The sequence below is a fragment of the Cyprinus carpio genome, chromosome A19 (genome assembly GCF_018340385.1).
Source record: "Cyprinus carpio isolate SPL01 chromosome A19, ASM1834038v1, whole genome shotgun sequence".
NCBI classification, from domain to species: domain Eukaryota; kingdom Metazoa; phylum Chordata; class Actinopteri; order Cypriniformes; family Cyprinidae; genus Cyprinus; species Cyprinus carpio.
The window spans coordinates 5,032,405-5,049,360 of NC_056590.1; the positions used below are offsets into that span (position 1 = coordinate 5,032,405).

General features: G+C 33.7%; 2 protein-coding genes across 2 annotated transcripts in view; both read right to left on the minus strand.

The window, feature by feature from the left end:
- Nucleotides 1-4,040: 4,040 nt before the first annotated feature.
- LOC109086075 (protein MAL2-like) lies at nucleotides 4,041-12,713 on the minus strand. Its single transcript, XM_042776126.1, has 4 exons — nucleotides 12,460-12,713; nucleotides 11,985-12,155; nucleotides 6,277-6,447; nucleotides 4,041-4,662 (listed from the first exon to the last, which is right to left on the minus strand). Exons 1-4 carry the CDS (start codon nucleotides 12,577-12,579, stop codon nucleotides 4,591-4,593), a joined length of 534 nt encoding a protein of 177 aa, XP_042632060.1. The 5' UTR covers nucleotides 12,580-12,713; the 3' UTR covers nucleotides 4,041-4,590.
- Nucleotides 12,714-12,843: 130 nt separating this feature from the next.
- Nucleotides 12,844-16,956, minus strand: part of colec10 (collectin sub-family member 10 (C-type lectin)) — a 5,824-nt gene continuing 1,711 nt past the window's right edge. Inside the window, exons 2-6 of the mRNA XM_042776125.1 lie at nucleotides 16,891-16,956; nucleotides 15,240-15,311; nucleotides 14,884-14,937; nucleotides 14,668-14,763; nucleotides 12,844-14,054 (exon numbers count right to left, since the gene is read on the minus strand). The exon at nucleotides 16,891-16,956 is cut by the window's right edge and continues 6 nt beyond it. Coding sequence (XP_042632059.1) covers nucleotides 13,651-14,054; nucleotides 14,668-14,763; nucleotides 14,884-14,937; nucleotides 15,240-15,311; nucleotides 16,891-16,956 — 692 coding nt within the window. The 3' untranslated portion in view covers nucleotides 12,844-13,650. The remainder of the gene's footprint in view (nucleotides 14,055-14,667; nucleotides 14,764-14,883; nucleotides 14,938-15,239; nucleotides 15,312-16,890) is intronic.

Below are 16,956 nucleotides of genomic sequence, written 5' to 3' on the forward strand. Positions count from 1 at the left end.
TATTTATATAATTTCATATAGTGAATCAAAATCACACAAAGAATGCTGTCTTTTCCTCCAAAAAATCACCATGATTACATATATATATATATATATATTTATATATATATAATATATATATATATATATATATATATATATATATATATATGTATATATATATAAATATATATATATTTTTTTACAACAGGTCAGGTAACAAGTTGATTAAGAGACTTGCGGTTTAGACACCATGTTGCCTTTCTTTGCTCTATTTCTACAACAAGAAATAATTCCAAACACAGCCACCAAAGCACTGTTTTGCGTCTGAGCAACGTGACAGTGTTTCATTCCTGAATGAATCAACCGTTTAAATGATTCGGTTCAATCGCAATGATTCACTTATTAACAGTGACTTGCTGACACATACCGGCCATTTTAAATCAACAAAAAAACCATCTTAAAACAATTTTCACACAATACTTTTTAATACTTGCATTTATTTCTTATAATTTCAAATGAGTATTCAACATTTTATGTCTTGTATATCAAAATATTATTCATGCATTTGTAACTGCAGGTTAAATGCATTCTAGTCCTGCACTAAACAGTGTGTAAATACATCTAAATGCCACGTCCGATGAAGCTTCTGCATTTCCTCTGCATTGAAAAGATTAGTTTATTGATACTGATTTGCCTGGTAACAGCCCAAATGTCTTATTATTCTAAATAACTTATTCCTTTAATTAAAAACAACTAGTCTGAGATTAATAGGCCTATCCCAGGCCTATAATAATTTAAAGCGAAACATAAGGTACGGTTTGGGCTTACCTCTCTCATTCAGGACAAATCCAAATGTTGCCATATTCGTGATGTTACCCATTTGAAGCTTAACTATTATTAATTAAGTAAAATAGGCTTTGTAGTTCATGCGTGTTTCAGTATCGACGAAAAAAAAAATCATAATTAGCAAAAATATGCCAAAGTGGATCGCAGCTCACACTGAATGGCATGGTGAACAGCTGCACTGTTTCCAATGAATATGTGCACGTGATGCACCAGCGCGATCAAACAGCTGAAACAGAAAATAATAAATTTTTGGTCACACAAGTAAAGGCATAATTCAAAAATGCAAAGTGTTAGCAGTTTGAACAATCAAGAATAATAGCAGAGTTAATAAGAATTTTTCTAAGTGCTGGACCGTTCTCATTTCGCTCTGCATATGGAACCTGGAGGAATTTTTTTTTTCTTTTCTTTTTTTCTTTTTTACCAAGAATGAACCGAAATGAAAACATTTAGCTTTTAATCCGTGTGTGTGTGTGTGTGTGTATATATATATATATATATAGGCCTATATACATATATATATGTGTGTGTGTGTGTGTGTATGTGTATATATATATATAAATATATATATATATATATATATATATATATATATATATAGTATGTATGTAATGGCTGTTTAATAACAATAGTATGCAGTAGGGATGGGCAATATGGGCTTAAAAGTGTATCACGATAATTTCTGGTTTTAAAGAAAAGTATTATCTTTCCCAGTTTTACCCAAAATAGGATGTTGTAAGCAGTACACACGACTATTTATTTCATACTGGAAGCCGGAGGATGCCCTTGCGCAGAAACTCCACATATGCACAGTAGAATAATGCTCCAGGAAATCACTAATATGGACAGAGGTATCCAGTGATCGCTGTAGCTGAATAAAACTCTGATAGAGAAATCTTGACTGAGGAAACCTGAAGACATTAAACATGCGATTGCACAAAATATATGGTCTGTGTTCTTCAAGCAATCTTGAGTATTTTCATAAAAATAAAGTATATTTATAATGCAATGGTAATCGACACAGCCTTTATCAATGTAAAGTCAATGTAATGCTATAAAATAGTATGATTACTGCCTTATTCTGTGATACGAAACCCAACCCTCTACGGACACCTTGGCAATTGAATCGCCATTGGCTAGTAAATTTTTTAGATTACTCGCCAGACTGACTCTTAACATCAGTCAGTCAAGCATTATAATATTATGTCTGGATAATCAAGTATTATTTAATGATAGAACTTTAGTAATTATAATTTAAACTTGGTAACTATATATGAATGCGTAGACATTTTAACTGAATTTAGGACTGGTGGTGCTTTTTTGGTCATTCATTGTCTCTGTAAAAAAGGGGGGGGGAACGGACTAACAATAATACTGATAAAATGACGATAATAATAATAATAATAATAATAATAATAATAATAATACGAATTCTACTAATAAGAACAGTAATGGACTCATGAATATTAATCAGGTTGTCTGCGTTCGGTCAAACTGATTTGCTCAATAGGTGAGCACCAGCCAATGAGATTGCCGTTTGTGCATTAGTTCCGCCCACTACCGGAAAACCTGGCAGTTCTTAAACACTGAAAAAAATCCAAAGGAACTCCGTTATTTGGATCACACTAGAACTGTGTTGATTTGTTGTGTTGTGTTGTGTTTTGGGAGTTTAATATTATTGAAAAATGAATAAATATCCTCTTGTCTAATGTTATTATCAGATAAATAAAGTTTAGCATAGAAGTTTTGGAATATTGTATTTATTTCTTGTGGATAGTTGGTAGGCTTCCCTGCTGAGTCCTTAATAGTTGCAATTGTTACTATTTCTCTGTTTCTTTTAATACGATTGGCCAAATATTTACTGGATTTGTTGCTGTGATGGCAGGTTTTTTTCACGGAGTCTATAAATTAAAAATTGAGTTATTTTATTGATTTCGTTTAGCAAGAATTTTTGTTTTCTTAGTTTATTATACAGTAGGTGGACAAACAGAATGGGTAATACCGCCGCGTGTACCGCCACAGAGTTAACTGCAAGTCAGTCGCGTAATAAAATCATTCGCGAAACTACCTCCGGGTGGCGCAAAGGGACAGATTGCAAACAGACTGTAATTGTAAAATGTTGGTTTGTAAACGGAGATGAAAAAAATATTCTCAGCTCTTTTCAACATTAATAATAATAATAATGATAATAATAACAATAAATGTTTTTTTTTTTTTTTTTTTTTTTTTTTTTTTGTAGAAAATAAGATTGTTAAAAGGATTTCTGAAGGATTGTGTGACTGGAGTAATGATGCAAAAAATTTAGTTTGAAAGTCAGCTTTGATTGTTCCTAATAAACTGTTTGACTGCACTCACAAGTGAATATTAAATCATGTTGTGGGATAATTAAATATATTCTAAATAAACTACAAACATAAAATTATATACATTTATTCTGTCTTTGAATTCTTTCTTGTAACTCTTCCCCTCTCAGTCACACAGCTGACTGAATGGCTCATTATGCAGCTCATTATTTGAGTCTTTGTCTTCTCAGGTGTGAATCACAATGATATTCATGATAGTTGACGCCTACTCGCATATGACTTTTACCAACAAAAAGTGTCTTAGAAAATTTAAATCAATATATTTTATGTTTGCTGTAAGTGATTAAACAAGATGATTTTCACATCATTTAGAAAGAAAAATTTTAGGCTACAAGATCCAGTTCTCAAAAGTCCCGGGAACCAATGTTCTGTATGTGTTTTATTGCCTTATTCAAGTGATTTAACATTTTTAGTTTTTCACTAGCCACGCATAACATTTTTTTTCTCAAAAACACAATCATGTACATACATGCTGCTCACATATTATTATAGCCCAGTTTGTGCTGATTACAGTGAGATTAGACTTTAGCCATTTAGATATCTATAAGAAACTGAAAAAAAAGCACAAATGTCAGGGCATGACAAAACTTCTCCAGGCCCCAAAAATACCCTTAGACTCCAGAGGGTTAAAATATGGGGGGGAAAAAGCACAGTAGTGTGTTATAATGCTTAACCAGAAAAGCAGTGGTTAAGGGACAAAATAAGCAAATGTCAATTATTATTTTTTTTTTATTTTTTTTCTTCCAAAGTAGGCCCTCTACTGGTTAATACCGTTTGGTAGCTGGTGTGTAAAAACAGGGGTAAACATGGTCAAATTCCACCAAACCAGGAAATTCCACAGACTATTAGGAATATATATGTATGTTTTATTAAAGCTATACAACATAACATAACAAATCAGTTAGGTATAAAACAAACCAAAAAATATATTTCTTAAATACAGCATGCCTATTACATACATATTTCCATCTGACTTGTGTAAGTTTACAGCACATTTGTCATAAAGAAAAGTTTTTGCCTTGGTGTTGTTAGAGCAAATATTAGGGCTATTAGAAGCAAGGCTAATACAGAAGCAAAATAAAATGGATTTTCAATTTCTTAGGTCTAGATATTAAAATCATCCAGAAGGTAAAATCTAAATCTAGCATCTAAAAATCTAAAATATTCTCTCAGACCACTGCTGAAGTTTAACAATAACCTGTTAAAACAAGTGAAATGTTAATATTACTATACTGTGTACAATTTTTGCCAAAATCACAAATAATAATAATAATAATAACATATATATGTGTGTGTTTTTAATGACTCTTTACTTCAATGTGACTAAAGACCCTAGAGATATTGTGGTAAACCAATATAACATTGTGTAATGAATCAATTACATATGCTTCATTGTTGTGTGCTATTTTCTCCATCTCCGGAAGCCCATGAACATGCTACAGCCATAACACAAAGTCACTATAAATGAAAATATCTGTGGGGAAAAAAATAACACTATTATTTACATACTGTGAGTGTAATATAATTTTAATATGTATGTATGTATTTATAATTGCTTCAAGCATGGCTCACATAAATATTAAAATTTTGTTTCTGTATTAGGTAAATGTAGCATATTATGGAAATGACTGAACAGTTCCCAATCAATCAATCAATCAATCAATAAAAAATAGTTTATATGTATATAACTATATATAAATTCAATTACTGACACACAAGAACTACAGGAAGAGTGCTTCACTCAAGGACGAAACAATGGCCTGTTCTTAAGTAACAAAAACACTTTTAATCACTTGTATCACAGTATTTATTTATTCATTTACTTTCAATATATAAACTATAAAATACTTATTTTGTCCTACCCCTGCTTAATATGCAGAGATAGCTATATTTTATAATTTTATATTTTCTCACAGACAATAGCCATTTCTCAATATGCGTTCTTGTGGGTTTGTGAAATGTCATTGCCAAAAAACACATGTAATTTTCTAAATATTACTGCTATTATGTCAGTTTTTCAGATAAGAATGTAATTGTTTAAAACTGAAATCTGCAGTTTATTTATAAAGATAGTGCCTGTTTGAAAATTTGCTATGCGATTTCAGAGCTCCAGGCGATCACTGGGCGCTCAGTGCTCATGTATCCGCCGAGAGGAGGACTAGCTCGGCTAGTCCTTCTGACATTTGCCGCTGGCTGTGATGTCTCTGTTGTGATTAAACATGAGTTTTGGGTTGGCTATATTTAACAGGCATTCGTGGTCTCATGAATCTATTGTTTGTTCCTGGTCATATAGTTTTGGCTGAGCACAAAGTTATGTTTAACTTTATATATTTCATTTGAACTTTACCGTAGTACAGCGCTGACTTTGTAGCATACGTTTGACTGAACTGTTTGCTTTTGTCTTTATTTCATCTTATATAAGTCTCTTATACTTTGTACTTATACTTTTATAATGGCTATTATTGTTCATTAAAACTGACATTTAACAAAAAGAGGCAGAGTTGTGCTTATTGTCACGGTTCATTGTCTATCGCTACTTTCCGGCATACACCATGCCTACCAAGTAAGGGTAGTATCGGCAGTGGAAACGAGCCATTAATATATTGCACAAGTCATATGGACTACTTTAATGATAAATTTATGGTGCTTTGGTGTTTTATTACTTTTTACATTTTTGGAGCTAGACAGATGAAATCACTATGCACTGTTGTTGTACAGAGAGGCATAGTGGTTTGGAATTATATGAGGGTAGGAAAAATAATTAACTATTCTTCAATCCTCATGATACAATATTCTGAAATAATTGCATACTTTTAGCGAAGGAGTGGAAAAAACATTACGATTGTGAAAATGTGATTGTGTTATGGATGTTCTACTGCATGTTTGAAATTATTTGTATTATTTTATGTTTTGTAAATGTATATATTTCTGATTATTTACTAATTATGTGTTCAGTGTGTTTTTTGTATATACCAAATAACACAGAAAAACAGTTGTAGGAAGTGCAAGAAAAATCTCCAATTGTTCTTGAATCTGAAAATCAAAATCAATGAAAAACCAAGTAAAAAGAAAGGTAGTGTTAACTCACCGCAGCAGCAACATTAATGTTATACTCTCTGTAGTCCAGAAATGTTATTATATTGCCACGAGGTCTGCGTATGCAGGTGCTGTTTGTATATATACCCGCAGATGAAACTGTAGCCTCCAGCAAAAATGCACCAAAATAAAACAGCAAAGCGATGAAATGATAGAACATGTCCTGTAAACAATGGAATAATTTCAGATTAGATTTCAAAAACTCATCAATTCAATTAATTTCCAGAAGAACTGTGGCAATGTCTCCAAGACACTTGAAGAAACCCATCTGCAAAGCTACCTGGAAAACTATGTGCAAGAGTACCTAGGACAAAACCTGTTTTAAATGCAAAAATTGATTTAGTTAATAGAAGTTAATTGATAAAATCTGTTTATGACATTATTTTAAAGCATCATAATTTTACAGCATTTTTAAACTTGCCTAAAACTTTTCACAGTACTGTAGCTTTGCAGGTAGATTTCTTTAAGCATCTTGGAGATGTTGCCAGGCATTCCAGGCAGACTTGATTATGATGAGATCAGATCTCTGTGTGGAGCAAACTCCCTGTTGTCAGATTCCTTGTGTATACAAAAATCGCACTGGATTATTATGAGAAAAGGAAAGTTTGAAAATGTAAAATGTTATTTCCTTCCGTCACACTACAAGATAAATAACTCATTTAACTGTCACCTAAATTTACTTCCCTATATTACAATTAAATCCTAATCTAATCATGACAAACTATATATCATTGGAAAGGTCTAACACTGCTAAATAGATATTTCATTGTTTTTGTTACAAATTATGTAGGAACTGTAATAGTTTAATTTATGACAAAAGTGCGCCTCAACATCATAACAAGAGTTCTGACCTTTTTTTCATTGCCTTTTGCCACGTTTTAGTAATCATCATAAATTATATATAATTTGAAAGCTAATCTCAAAATTCATCCTGTAAAAACTATTTTGAAATCGGAAATTGGCATACCATAGAAATGGTACTTCAAAATCATTTAGAGGCCTTGTCGCCCTTAGTGGGGGAAGTCATATTACAAAATGTATTAGTCTTTTAGAATCAAAACGTTTTATAATCTTGACAAAATGCATATCGTTGGAAAGGTCTGAGTCTCAGGATACTATATTTGGTGGTTATTTTGTGATATATATAATATTGAGAGAGAAATTTATACAATTGTGACAGAAAAAGGCACAAAAAATGCAGATGGCACCCGGTGGGTGTTTTTGCTATAACTACTAATCAAATTTGCATAGGAAACCCTTAATATATATATATATATATATATATATATATATATATATATATATATATAATATATAAACTTCAAATTTGTAACACAACTTACTTAGACATATGGCTTTAATTTTATAGTAATTCTGGATTAAACTATTTTGTATTTTTTTTTTTTTAGATATATAAAATAAAAAAGTACAGTACACGTTCTTTATGGTAAATTAAAACTTCTGTAACTTTTTTATACTTTAATTTTTTTTAAATGTTTTTACTTTTGCCATAATTTGCTGACTGTCTTCTTTAAAAAGAGACCACCCTTACATCTGTATTGAAAAGCGTTTATGAATTACAATGATTTAAGTTTGAATAGTGCACTTTCATATGTTCAAAAATGAGGGGTGACAGGTAAGGGGTTAAAACCCTTTTTTTGGTGAAAATACTGATATGCCTAAGACTTTTGCACAGTACTGTGTGTGTGTGTGTGTGTGCACGCTGATATATATGGTTTATGGGGTCAAAAATGTGTATAATGACATGGGTACTACGATGTAAACATGGTTTATGAGGACACTTCCTGTGTCCCCGTAAAACAAAAGGCTTAAAAACATACAAAATGGTGTTTTCTGAAATTTAAAAATTGCTAGTAGTTTTCTGTAACGGGTAGGTTTAGGTGTAGGGTGATAGAAAATACAGTTTGTACAGTATAAAAACCATTACGCCTATGGAGAGTCCCCGTAAACCACAAATGCAAGTGTGTGAGTGTGTGTGTTGAGCCTTTTAAAACGGTTATAACATTTTTTTTGAATTTATTCAGAGATTAAAATGAGCAACACAACTATTTTTACATCACTGCACTGTTATTAACCTCAGTTATCAAACAATATTGCCAGATTGGTTTCTATAAGTGAGTGTGGCAGACCATGAACATTAATCATGGTTATAAAGTAGACGTTACTCAGTAATGTCCCAGTTCTGAAAATGGGCACAGAGCTTATTCTATGACACCAAGTCTTGCTATTAGAGTGTTCTGAGCCAAGGGCCTAATATTCTACAATTTTGTTTATTTCTACTTATTTCTATTTCTGTTTCTTTCTTCTTTTCCTAATCTCTTCAGCTTGAAAATGTTAATGTAATATTAGTGTTTGAAAATCCCCTACTGATTTACATTGTTCATCTTTCAAAAACTGTTATCAGTTATGCCAGTACTTGCTTTCTGAATTGTTCGTTCTGATTTAGTTTGTAATTATTATTAAAAATTTATATATATATATATATATATATATATATATATATATATATATATATATATATATATATATATATATATATATATATATACACAGTCATGGTCAAAAGTTTTGGCAGTGAAATACATTTTATGTTTTGCAAAGTTTGCTGCTTCAGTATTTGTAGATTATTTTCCACGTTTTTTTATGGTATACTGAAAAACAATGATAAGCATATCATAAGTTTTAAAGGCTTTTACTGGCAAAAAAATATGAGTCGTCAATATTTACAGTGTTGACCCTTGTTCTTCAAAACCTCTGCAATTCGCTCTGGCCTGGTGGATATTAGCTTCTGGGACAAATCCTCACTGATGGCGATCCATTCTTGTCTTATTAGTTCTCAGAGTTGATCACAATTTGTGGGCTTCTGCTTGTCCACTCGCCTTTTGAGGACTGTCCACAGGTTCTCTGTGGGATTGAGATCAGGGGTGTTCCCTGGCCACGGATCCAAAATGCCAATGTAATGATCTTTGAGCCACTTCTTTATCACTCTTTTTGCTCATGGATCATTGGAAGAAGTCGCTCTTGCAGGACGTTTTGTAGGGCTGTGCAAAAAATCAAATGCGGTTTTCATGCGCATCTCCTCAGTAAAGGCACTCCTGTGATTAGTAGTATATCTCCAGCACATGCGTTCAGATCAGGATTGCCAGGTTTTCAAAACAAAACCTGCCCAATTGCTTCTCAAAACTAGTCCAATCGCATTTCGTTCCGGGCAATAAAAATACACGTTTTTGGCAGGGTTCCCTTGGTAATATTCATATTTTAGGGTCTAAATATCACGTTATTGGTATTGGGGTCGCTTCAACCCACGAACATGAGAAACAACCACAGACTTGGCAACACTGGTTGGCATTTACTACACAGAGCCGTAATTCACTGACAATCTACACAAAATCGATTTTAAAATCGCAGGCGATTCTTTGTCGATTTTGAAAGCGATTTTCAGTGGACTACGGCTCTGTGTAGTAAATGCCGCTCCGCCTGAACCAGTGTTGCCAAGTCTGCGGTTGTTCTTCATGTCCGCGGGTTGAAGCGACCCCAATACCAATAACATGATATTAATCCCCTAAAATGCGAATTTTACCAAGGCAACCCTGCCAAAAAACATATATTTTAACCCCGGGATGGAATTTTTATCAGGAAAACTCCTGGAAACGCGATTGGGCTAGTTTTGGACTAGTTTTGAGAAGCAACTGGGCAGGATTTGTTGTGAAAACCTGGCAACCCTGATCTTAACACACATGCTGAAGATATACTACTAATTACATGAGCGTCTTTACTGATGAAATGCGCATAAAAATCGCATTCGATTTTTTTGCACAGCCCTAACGTTTTGATACCATTCTTTATTCATGGCAGTGTTTCTGGGCAGAATTATGAGAGAGCCCACTCCCTTGGTTGAAAAGCAACCCCACACATGAATGGTCTCAGGATGCTTCACTGTTGCCATGTCACAGGACTCATGGTAGAGTTCACCTTTTCTTCTCTGAACAGTTAATTTTCCAGATGTCCCAAACAGTCGGAAGGGAGATTCATCAGTGAAAATAACTATGCACCAGTCTTCTGCTGTCCATTCCTTGTACTTCCTGCAGAATTTTAGTCTATCCTTGATGATTTTCTTGGAGAGAAGTGGCTTCTTTGCTGCCCTTTTTGACACCAGGCCGTTGTCCAAAAGTCTTGGCCTCACTTTGCATGCAGATGCTCTCACACCAACCTGCTGCCATTTCTGAGCAAGTTCTGCACTGGTGGTGACACGATTCCGTAGCTCACTCCTTAGCAGGAGACGGTCCTGGCACTTGCTGGACACTTTGGGACGTCCTGAAGACTTCTTCACTGCAGTCAAACCTCTCTCCTTGAAGTTCTTGATGATCCGGTAAATGGCTCTTTCAGGTGCAATATTCTTTGTAGCAATTTCCTTGCATGTGATGCAAATGCATTTTGATGCAAAGCGATGATGGCTGCACGTGTTTCTTTGGAGGTAACCTTTGCTAACAAAAACACAATGATTGGAAGAACTTCTTCCCTCCCTTTATAGCATTTAGTCTGCTGTTTCAACATAATTAGTATGATAGTGATTTTACCTGACTAGTATTCATTCACACTTTTACATAGGTTGCTGATATGATTAGTCAATTAATTTAGCAGGTCATTTTGTGTCAGGATCAAAAACAGTGAAATTAGTTTTTTATGAAGTTTATTTTTTGGCCAATGAAGCTTTTAGCAATTATTTAAAATGCATCTGATCACTCTGCACAATAATCTAGAAACAATGTGAATGAACACCATATCAGTTTAACCAGCAACCTTTGCAAAACACACAATTTATGTCACTGCTAAAACATACTTCATTGAAAAGCGTGTGTGTGTGTGTGTGTGTGTGTATATACATATATATATGCACATATCGAGGGATAATGTATGTATGTATGTATGTATGTATGTGTATGTGTGTGTGTGTGTGTGTATGTGTGTATGTATGTATGTGTGTATGTATGTATGTGTGTGTGTATGTATGTGTGTGTATGTGTGTATGTATGTGTGTGTGACAATGTGTGGGCACTGGCAAAGTGTGACTAATATGAGGTTTCATTGATTGATTTGTCTATTTAAACAATTACACTAACTTTGTCAGATGTAGTGGAAATTGCACCACGAACCAGTGATGAAACAACCATTTTAATGTAGGATAATACCTATTTAAATACTAACGGTGGTTATAATTTATGTATTGGATTTAAAATGGATTTTCATATTTAATATAAATGTCCAGGATCTATAAAACAATATGTACATAAAATTCAGTTAAAAAAAAGAAAAATAATCAATTCTTGCATAGTAAAAGGTGTAGTTTTGAATTTGGGTAAAAAGTGACCTTTATATTACAAAAATAAAGATCTGTTAATTTTAATAATAATAATAATGAACTCCTGTGATAGAAAAATGATCTTGAACAAATGCAAATCCTCCAACCTATCTAAAAATTTTACTTTAAAAACTGTATTGCAAGCACTGGTATTTCCTGCTCTACCAGCTCTGTGACCTTGAGCCTAGGTGCTTAACTGTAAACTGTACTTGGAGGACTGTCCTGGCAATTAGTGGCTAATAATCTACACTAAAGTGTCCACTCTATGAATGTGTTAAAATTAGTCTTAGCACTGTGCATTTGTAGTCATACACACTCACCATGAAATTCCAGTCAGTCTTAATCTTGTCTGCCAGGCCCAGCAGAAACAGGGCAAGGTATACAGACGAACAGATGAACATGGTTACTGACACAAACATTACCCAACCCTGCAACAATGGCACTGACACGTTCGTCGATGCTACTAATATCCACACCAACCCTCCAAACACCTGATTGAAAAAAATAAAAATAATAATAATTTTATATATATATATATATATATATATATATATATATATATATATATATATATATATATATATATAAGCTTTATCAGGGGGATAAAGTCATTGTTTAGTTACTTGTCCTAATGCTTACTATTACTTTTAGTATGACTTCCACATGAAATCCATCTTTTTTTTTTTTCTTGTTATCAAGGTGTATACTGCCATAATCCAAGAAAGGATATATCTTTGTGAAATATAGAGGTTTAACCCAGTAAGCCTTGAAAAAGTTATAAACAACAGCACTTACAATTTCCAAACAAATCAGGCCCCCTGAATATGTCCTCAATATTTCCATTCCAAGGGGCAGGGAAATAGATGGTGCTGGAAAGGAGGTAGTGGCCGGGTTCGGTGTTTCTGCCATCCTCATTCAGCTTGAAAAACACAGGTTGAACAAAGGACTAACGCATAGGAGAATCCTGCTGGAGTCATGTATCAGGAACAGGTCTGACAGGTGTGTGGCCACTCCCATCTTGTTAGGTCATTTTTTACTCCCACGGTTGAGCCAAATTACTGCATCTGAGGGCATGCAGTTTAATTTACTGTGAATTTAACAAGCTTTATTATTTAAAGTATGTCTCTGTTTTTAGTTTGTTTAGTTTTAGTTAGTTTTTAAGTTTTCCTTTGTCCACAATACAATTTATTTTATTTTATTCTGTTTGTCCATGCACAAAAATCAGTTCACAACTTTGGTTAATAATTAACAAATTCTTAGGTTCAACATACCTAAGTAAACATTATTTTGCACCCCAAATTGATATTAAATAAAATTTAAAAGAAGAAACAACTATTTGTTTGATTTGATTTGATACTAGGTACTGAATTAAATCAACTTACCATCTATAAATGGGAGTTGAAGTGCACAGGCCTTAAAGATCACTGCTTTGGTGAATTCTTGTACAATGCTGAGGGATATGCTGAACACTGCCATTTACATGAAGATTTTTTTTATTTATTTTTTAGGTTGTACCATTTAAAGGAACTACTTATAAGAAGTACTTTAGCTTCATATGTGACAAAGCCTTGATTAACAGAAAGCAAGTACACTAAAAGTTTAAAACAAGTAAGTCTAAAAGTTATCTAATAGGAAAAGAAGTCTTATATATACATATACAGATATGTTCTGCAATCAAAAAATAATTCAGCAGTTGTAGTATCTTATTGTAATCTGATTATTATTTTATTTTATTTTTTTCTGGTAGTAGTATTGGTAGAAAAAATATCTAAAAATTATGGATTACAGTGAAATTTAAAGCATGTAGAATAAACATTCACAGAACCCTTGTTATCTTTTATTTACTTTAAATGATTTAAAAAAGGGGTGGATAATTCATATAATGATGGTAAAATCATAAAATCAAAAACATTAAAAACTTTTAAAACCTTTTCTTTGCAAAAATTCTAAATACAGTTACATTTTCTCATACATCAGCTTAGCCTATTAAAAATAAGTTGCTGAAGTATTTTTGATTTTGACAAACTCACATATGTAGTACTGTGTGGCTCCACAATCTGCCTGGCTCCAGGCTCCAGTACTACCAAGCTGCACACAGTCACCTTTACCACTGCGTGGGCTTTGCATAGACCAGACTGTGGTATTCAGGAAGGGGTTACCATCAACATACATGTACCCCACCTCTGTCACCCCTACCTGTAGCCCTATGAACACATGAGTAAGATCAGCTTCTCTGATATAGTCGGCCAGCAAGGTGTTTGTCTCTGTGGTTCTGGGCATAGCAAGAGACCCCCCACGCAACTTGCAGTTTAGAAGTGACTCTTGATACCTCCGTGCCTCTGTCACCAGCAGGTAAAACATTTTCTCTGTTTCCCTGATACCTAGAACCACTTTAATAAAATTGACAAAACATAGTACTGGTTAATGTTTTGTAAACATTTGTCTGTCTTGTCAACATTTGTCTGTGTTTTCAATAGTAATAAGTGTGACATGCAATCTGGAATGGAGTTGTTGTCTCAGCCTATCTAGTATTGATTTTGTAGTTTTCATTTTTAATGTGAGCCAAAGATACCACACCCTGTAATCATACAGCAGCCCCAAAACTATTTGAATGTCTAACCCACTTAAAAGTGCATAAGTCATTACATTAGATGAAAAAACTATCAAATCAAGTGGATTTTTAATAGTAAAGATAGAAGAAGGCAACTTATTTCAATATTTCAAGACTCCATACAACCACTAGAATTTACACTGAGACCAGTTAATTAAAAGTCATTGTAAAAATAAGTGACATAAGTTCAAGGAAAAGTTCTAGAAACATTTATTAAAGATGCCTCTTAGAGTTATGAGAAAAACACAAAAACACCTTTCAATCTTACTATAAAATTCTATTATTTGCTGCATAATCATGAAATCATAGAAACGGCATGTTTGTCACATGAACATTAAATCAATATCAGGGTCAAACAAGCAAATTTGAGGATTTAAAAATGCAAGTCTTACCATTCTTAAGAAACTTGACAGCATTTTTCAGTTTGCTTATATTGATGTCCATCTGTCCGACAACGTTTCTGTACCTCCCACAGTCACAGGTAGTACCTGTCACACGTATTATGCAGTCTTTAGGCTGTGTTAGATCACCAATAATAATAAACATGAAGATCTAATGCTTACTGCTTACTGACAAAGCAGAAAACATTCATATGCTTTGACATTTACCAGGTTTTCCTTTTAATCCTGGGAGACCATTAATTCCTTCTTGTCCCTTGTCACCTGTTTACAGTAACATTTACAATATAAACAACTGCTGTAAAACAAAGTGTCATTTAACATTAGCCACATAATAACATTTCAAGCACCCTTCAATGATTTTATACAGTAGAATCCCATAATAATATTGAATAACCAGTAGATGGCAGCGGTACACATACTTCAATGTTTAGAATTACTCAGTCTCAGTCTAGATTACTCAGTCTCCAACTAACTGTGATTTCCCCTCCCCTCCCCTCCCCAGAATATGTAAACATAGCATAAATAAACAAAGAGCATTCAGTCACTGCTGAGAGTCTATTTACCACTCGTTCCTTTAGGGCCCATCTTTCCTATTCTTCCAATCTCTCCTTTTTCTCCATATCTGCCGGTCAGGCCTGTGGAAGATGAAGTAAACTGGTCTCCTGACTTCATGAAAATTGTCTCACAATGCTTTTTTAAAGAAAATAAGCACACTATCAAAGCAAAATAAATCTTATTAAATGCTTACTGTTTTAGCTTCAATCATTACTTTTTGTGTGTCAAAATTGTTTTGTGTAGGTAGTCTTAGAAATAAAACTGATTAAAATAATTTTTTCCAGCTTGTGAAAAGGTTTAAAGAGTTATTTTTGAGACTGCTTGTGACAGCCTCGGACTAAATTTCCTAACAATAATAGGATACAACTGCTTTCATTTCTGTAATGTCATTCAATATTATTTCTGTGATTACTCATTTTTCACTTTCAGAAGAAAGTGTTTCTGTTGCTGTTTGCCATCTGCAGTGTATGTGGAAAAGATGAACCAAACCATCTAAATGTCTCAAAATGACATCCTTCAATACCTGATTTTTAACCTTTGGAACTTTTTCTCTATATCATTGTAAATTATTTCACTTTTGCTTTGAGGGTGTGAGGTTGATTAAAAACTGGAAGAGTTATTTTCTGTACTTTTTTTAAGCAATGTCTTCTATGGTTTTGACAGATTTAGCTGTCTGTTATAGTTACTTTTATATGTTACTACTAACTATAGTGTGCCTTAAACAGCCAACTTAATGCCTCTGTGGTCACTCTGTAAAGTAAAAAACTTTTTTAAAGTGTAAGATTCTTCCTGGCATTTCTGCTCTTTTTGGCATTCATTTTTTTTTTTTTGGTATTTTTATGTGTGTAAGAAAAGGCATGTCTTCCTGTGATCATAGTTCCAGGCCCTCTTGTACTGATTCGATAAACAGCTTGCCTGGAAGAGGCTTTTCTGCTGCACTACAGGTTACACTTCCATCTTTAAACACATGGCAACACTAGCCCTTGGCCACAGTTAACACGTCTGCCTGCCTCTGACATGACTTCCCTCAAGGGAAAATGTGGTCTGGCAGAAACAGACTTTCTTTCAGCTATACTTGAATGCCCAGTGAGGGCAAATATATAGCGAACAACTAATTTCAGGTCAAAGTAGAACACATGCTATACTACAACTCTGGAAAAGCCTTCCTGGAAAAGTTTGGGCCTCAGACATACTGTCAGTTTAAATCTGGAATAAAGACACATCTCTTTAGCCAAGATTACATATACAGTAACATCTCATAACCAAGTATTATGTCTGTGCACATGATCATCTTGGTCTGGAATAATATGAACAGTAGCTATGCTAATACTTCTAAATTACTTTCCTGTTTCCATCTTGGGATATCCATGCCAAGTATACTAGAGACCTCACCAGTTTGGATGCAGCTTCACTACAGATAATGCCAAAAATAGATACACAAGACTGAAATAATACTTTCCTTAAACTGCAATTTAATTGAAAAAAGTGAATTTATCCATTAACACAGAAAGAGCAACTACACTAGAAAATTAATTAAACTGTCCTTAAAAATCAATAAAGCAGCTTTTGGCTACGAATAGTAAACAGGCATACTTTAACCAACTTCCCTTTAATCTATCACTGATTTGTTAAATAACAAACCAACAACGTCTCAGAGACCTCGCTGGCCAGGTGGGCCGGTTTTCCCCATTCTTCCCTCTTCACCTTCTGTTCCCACCTCACCTG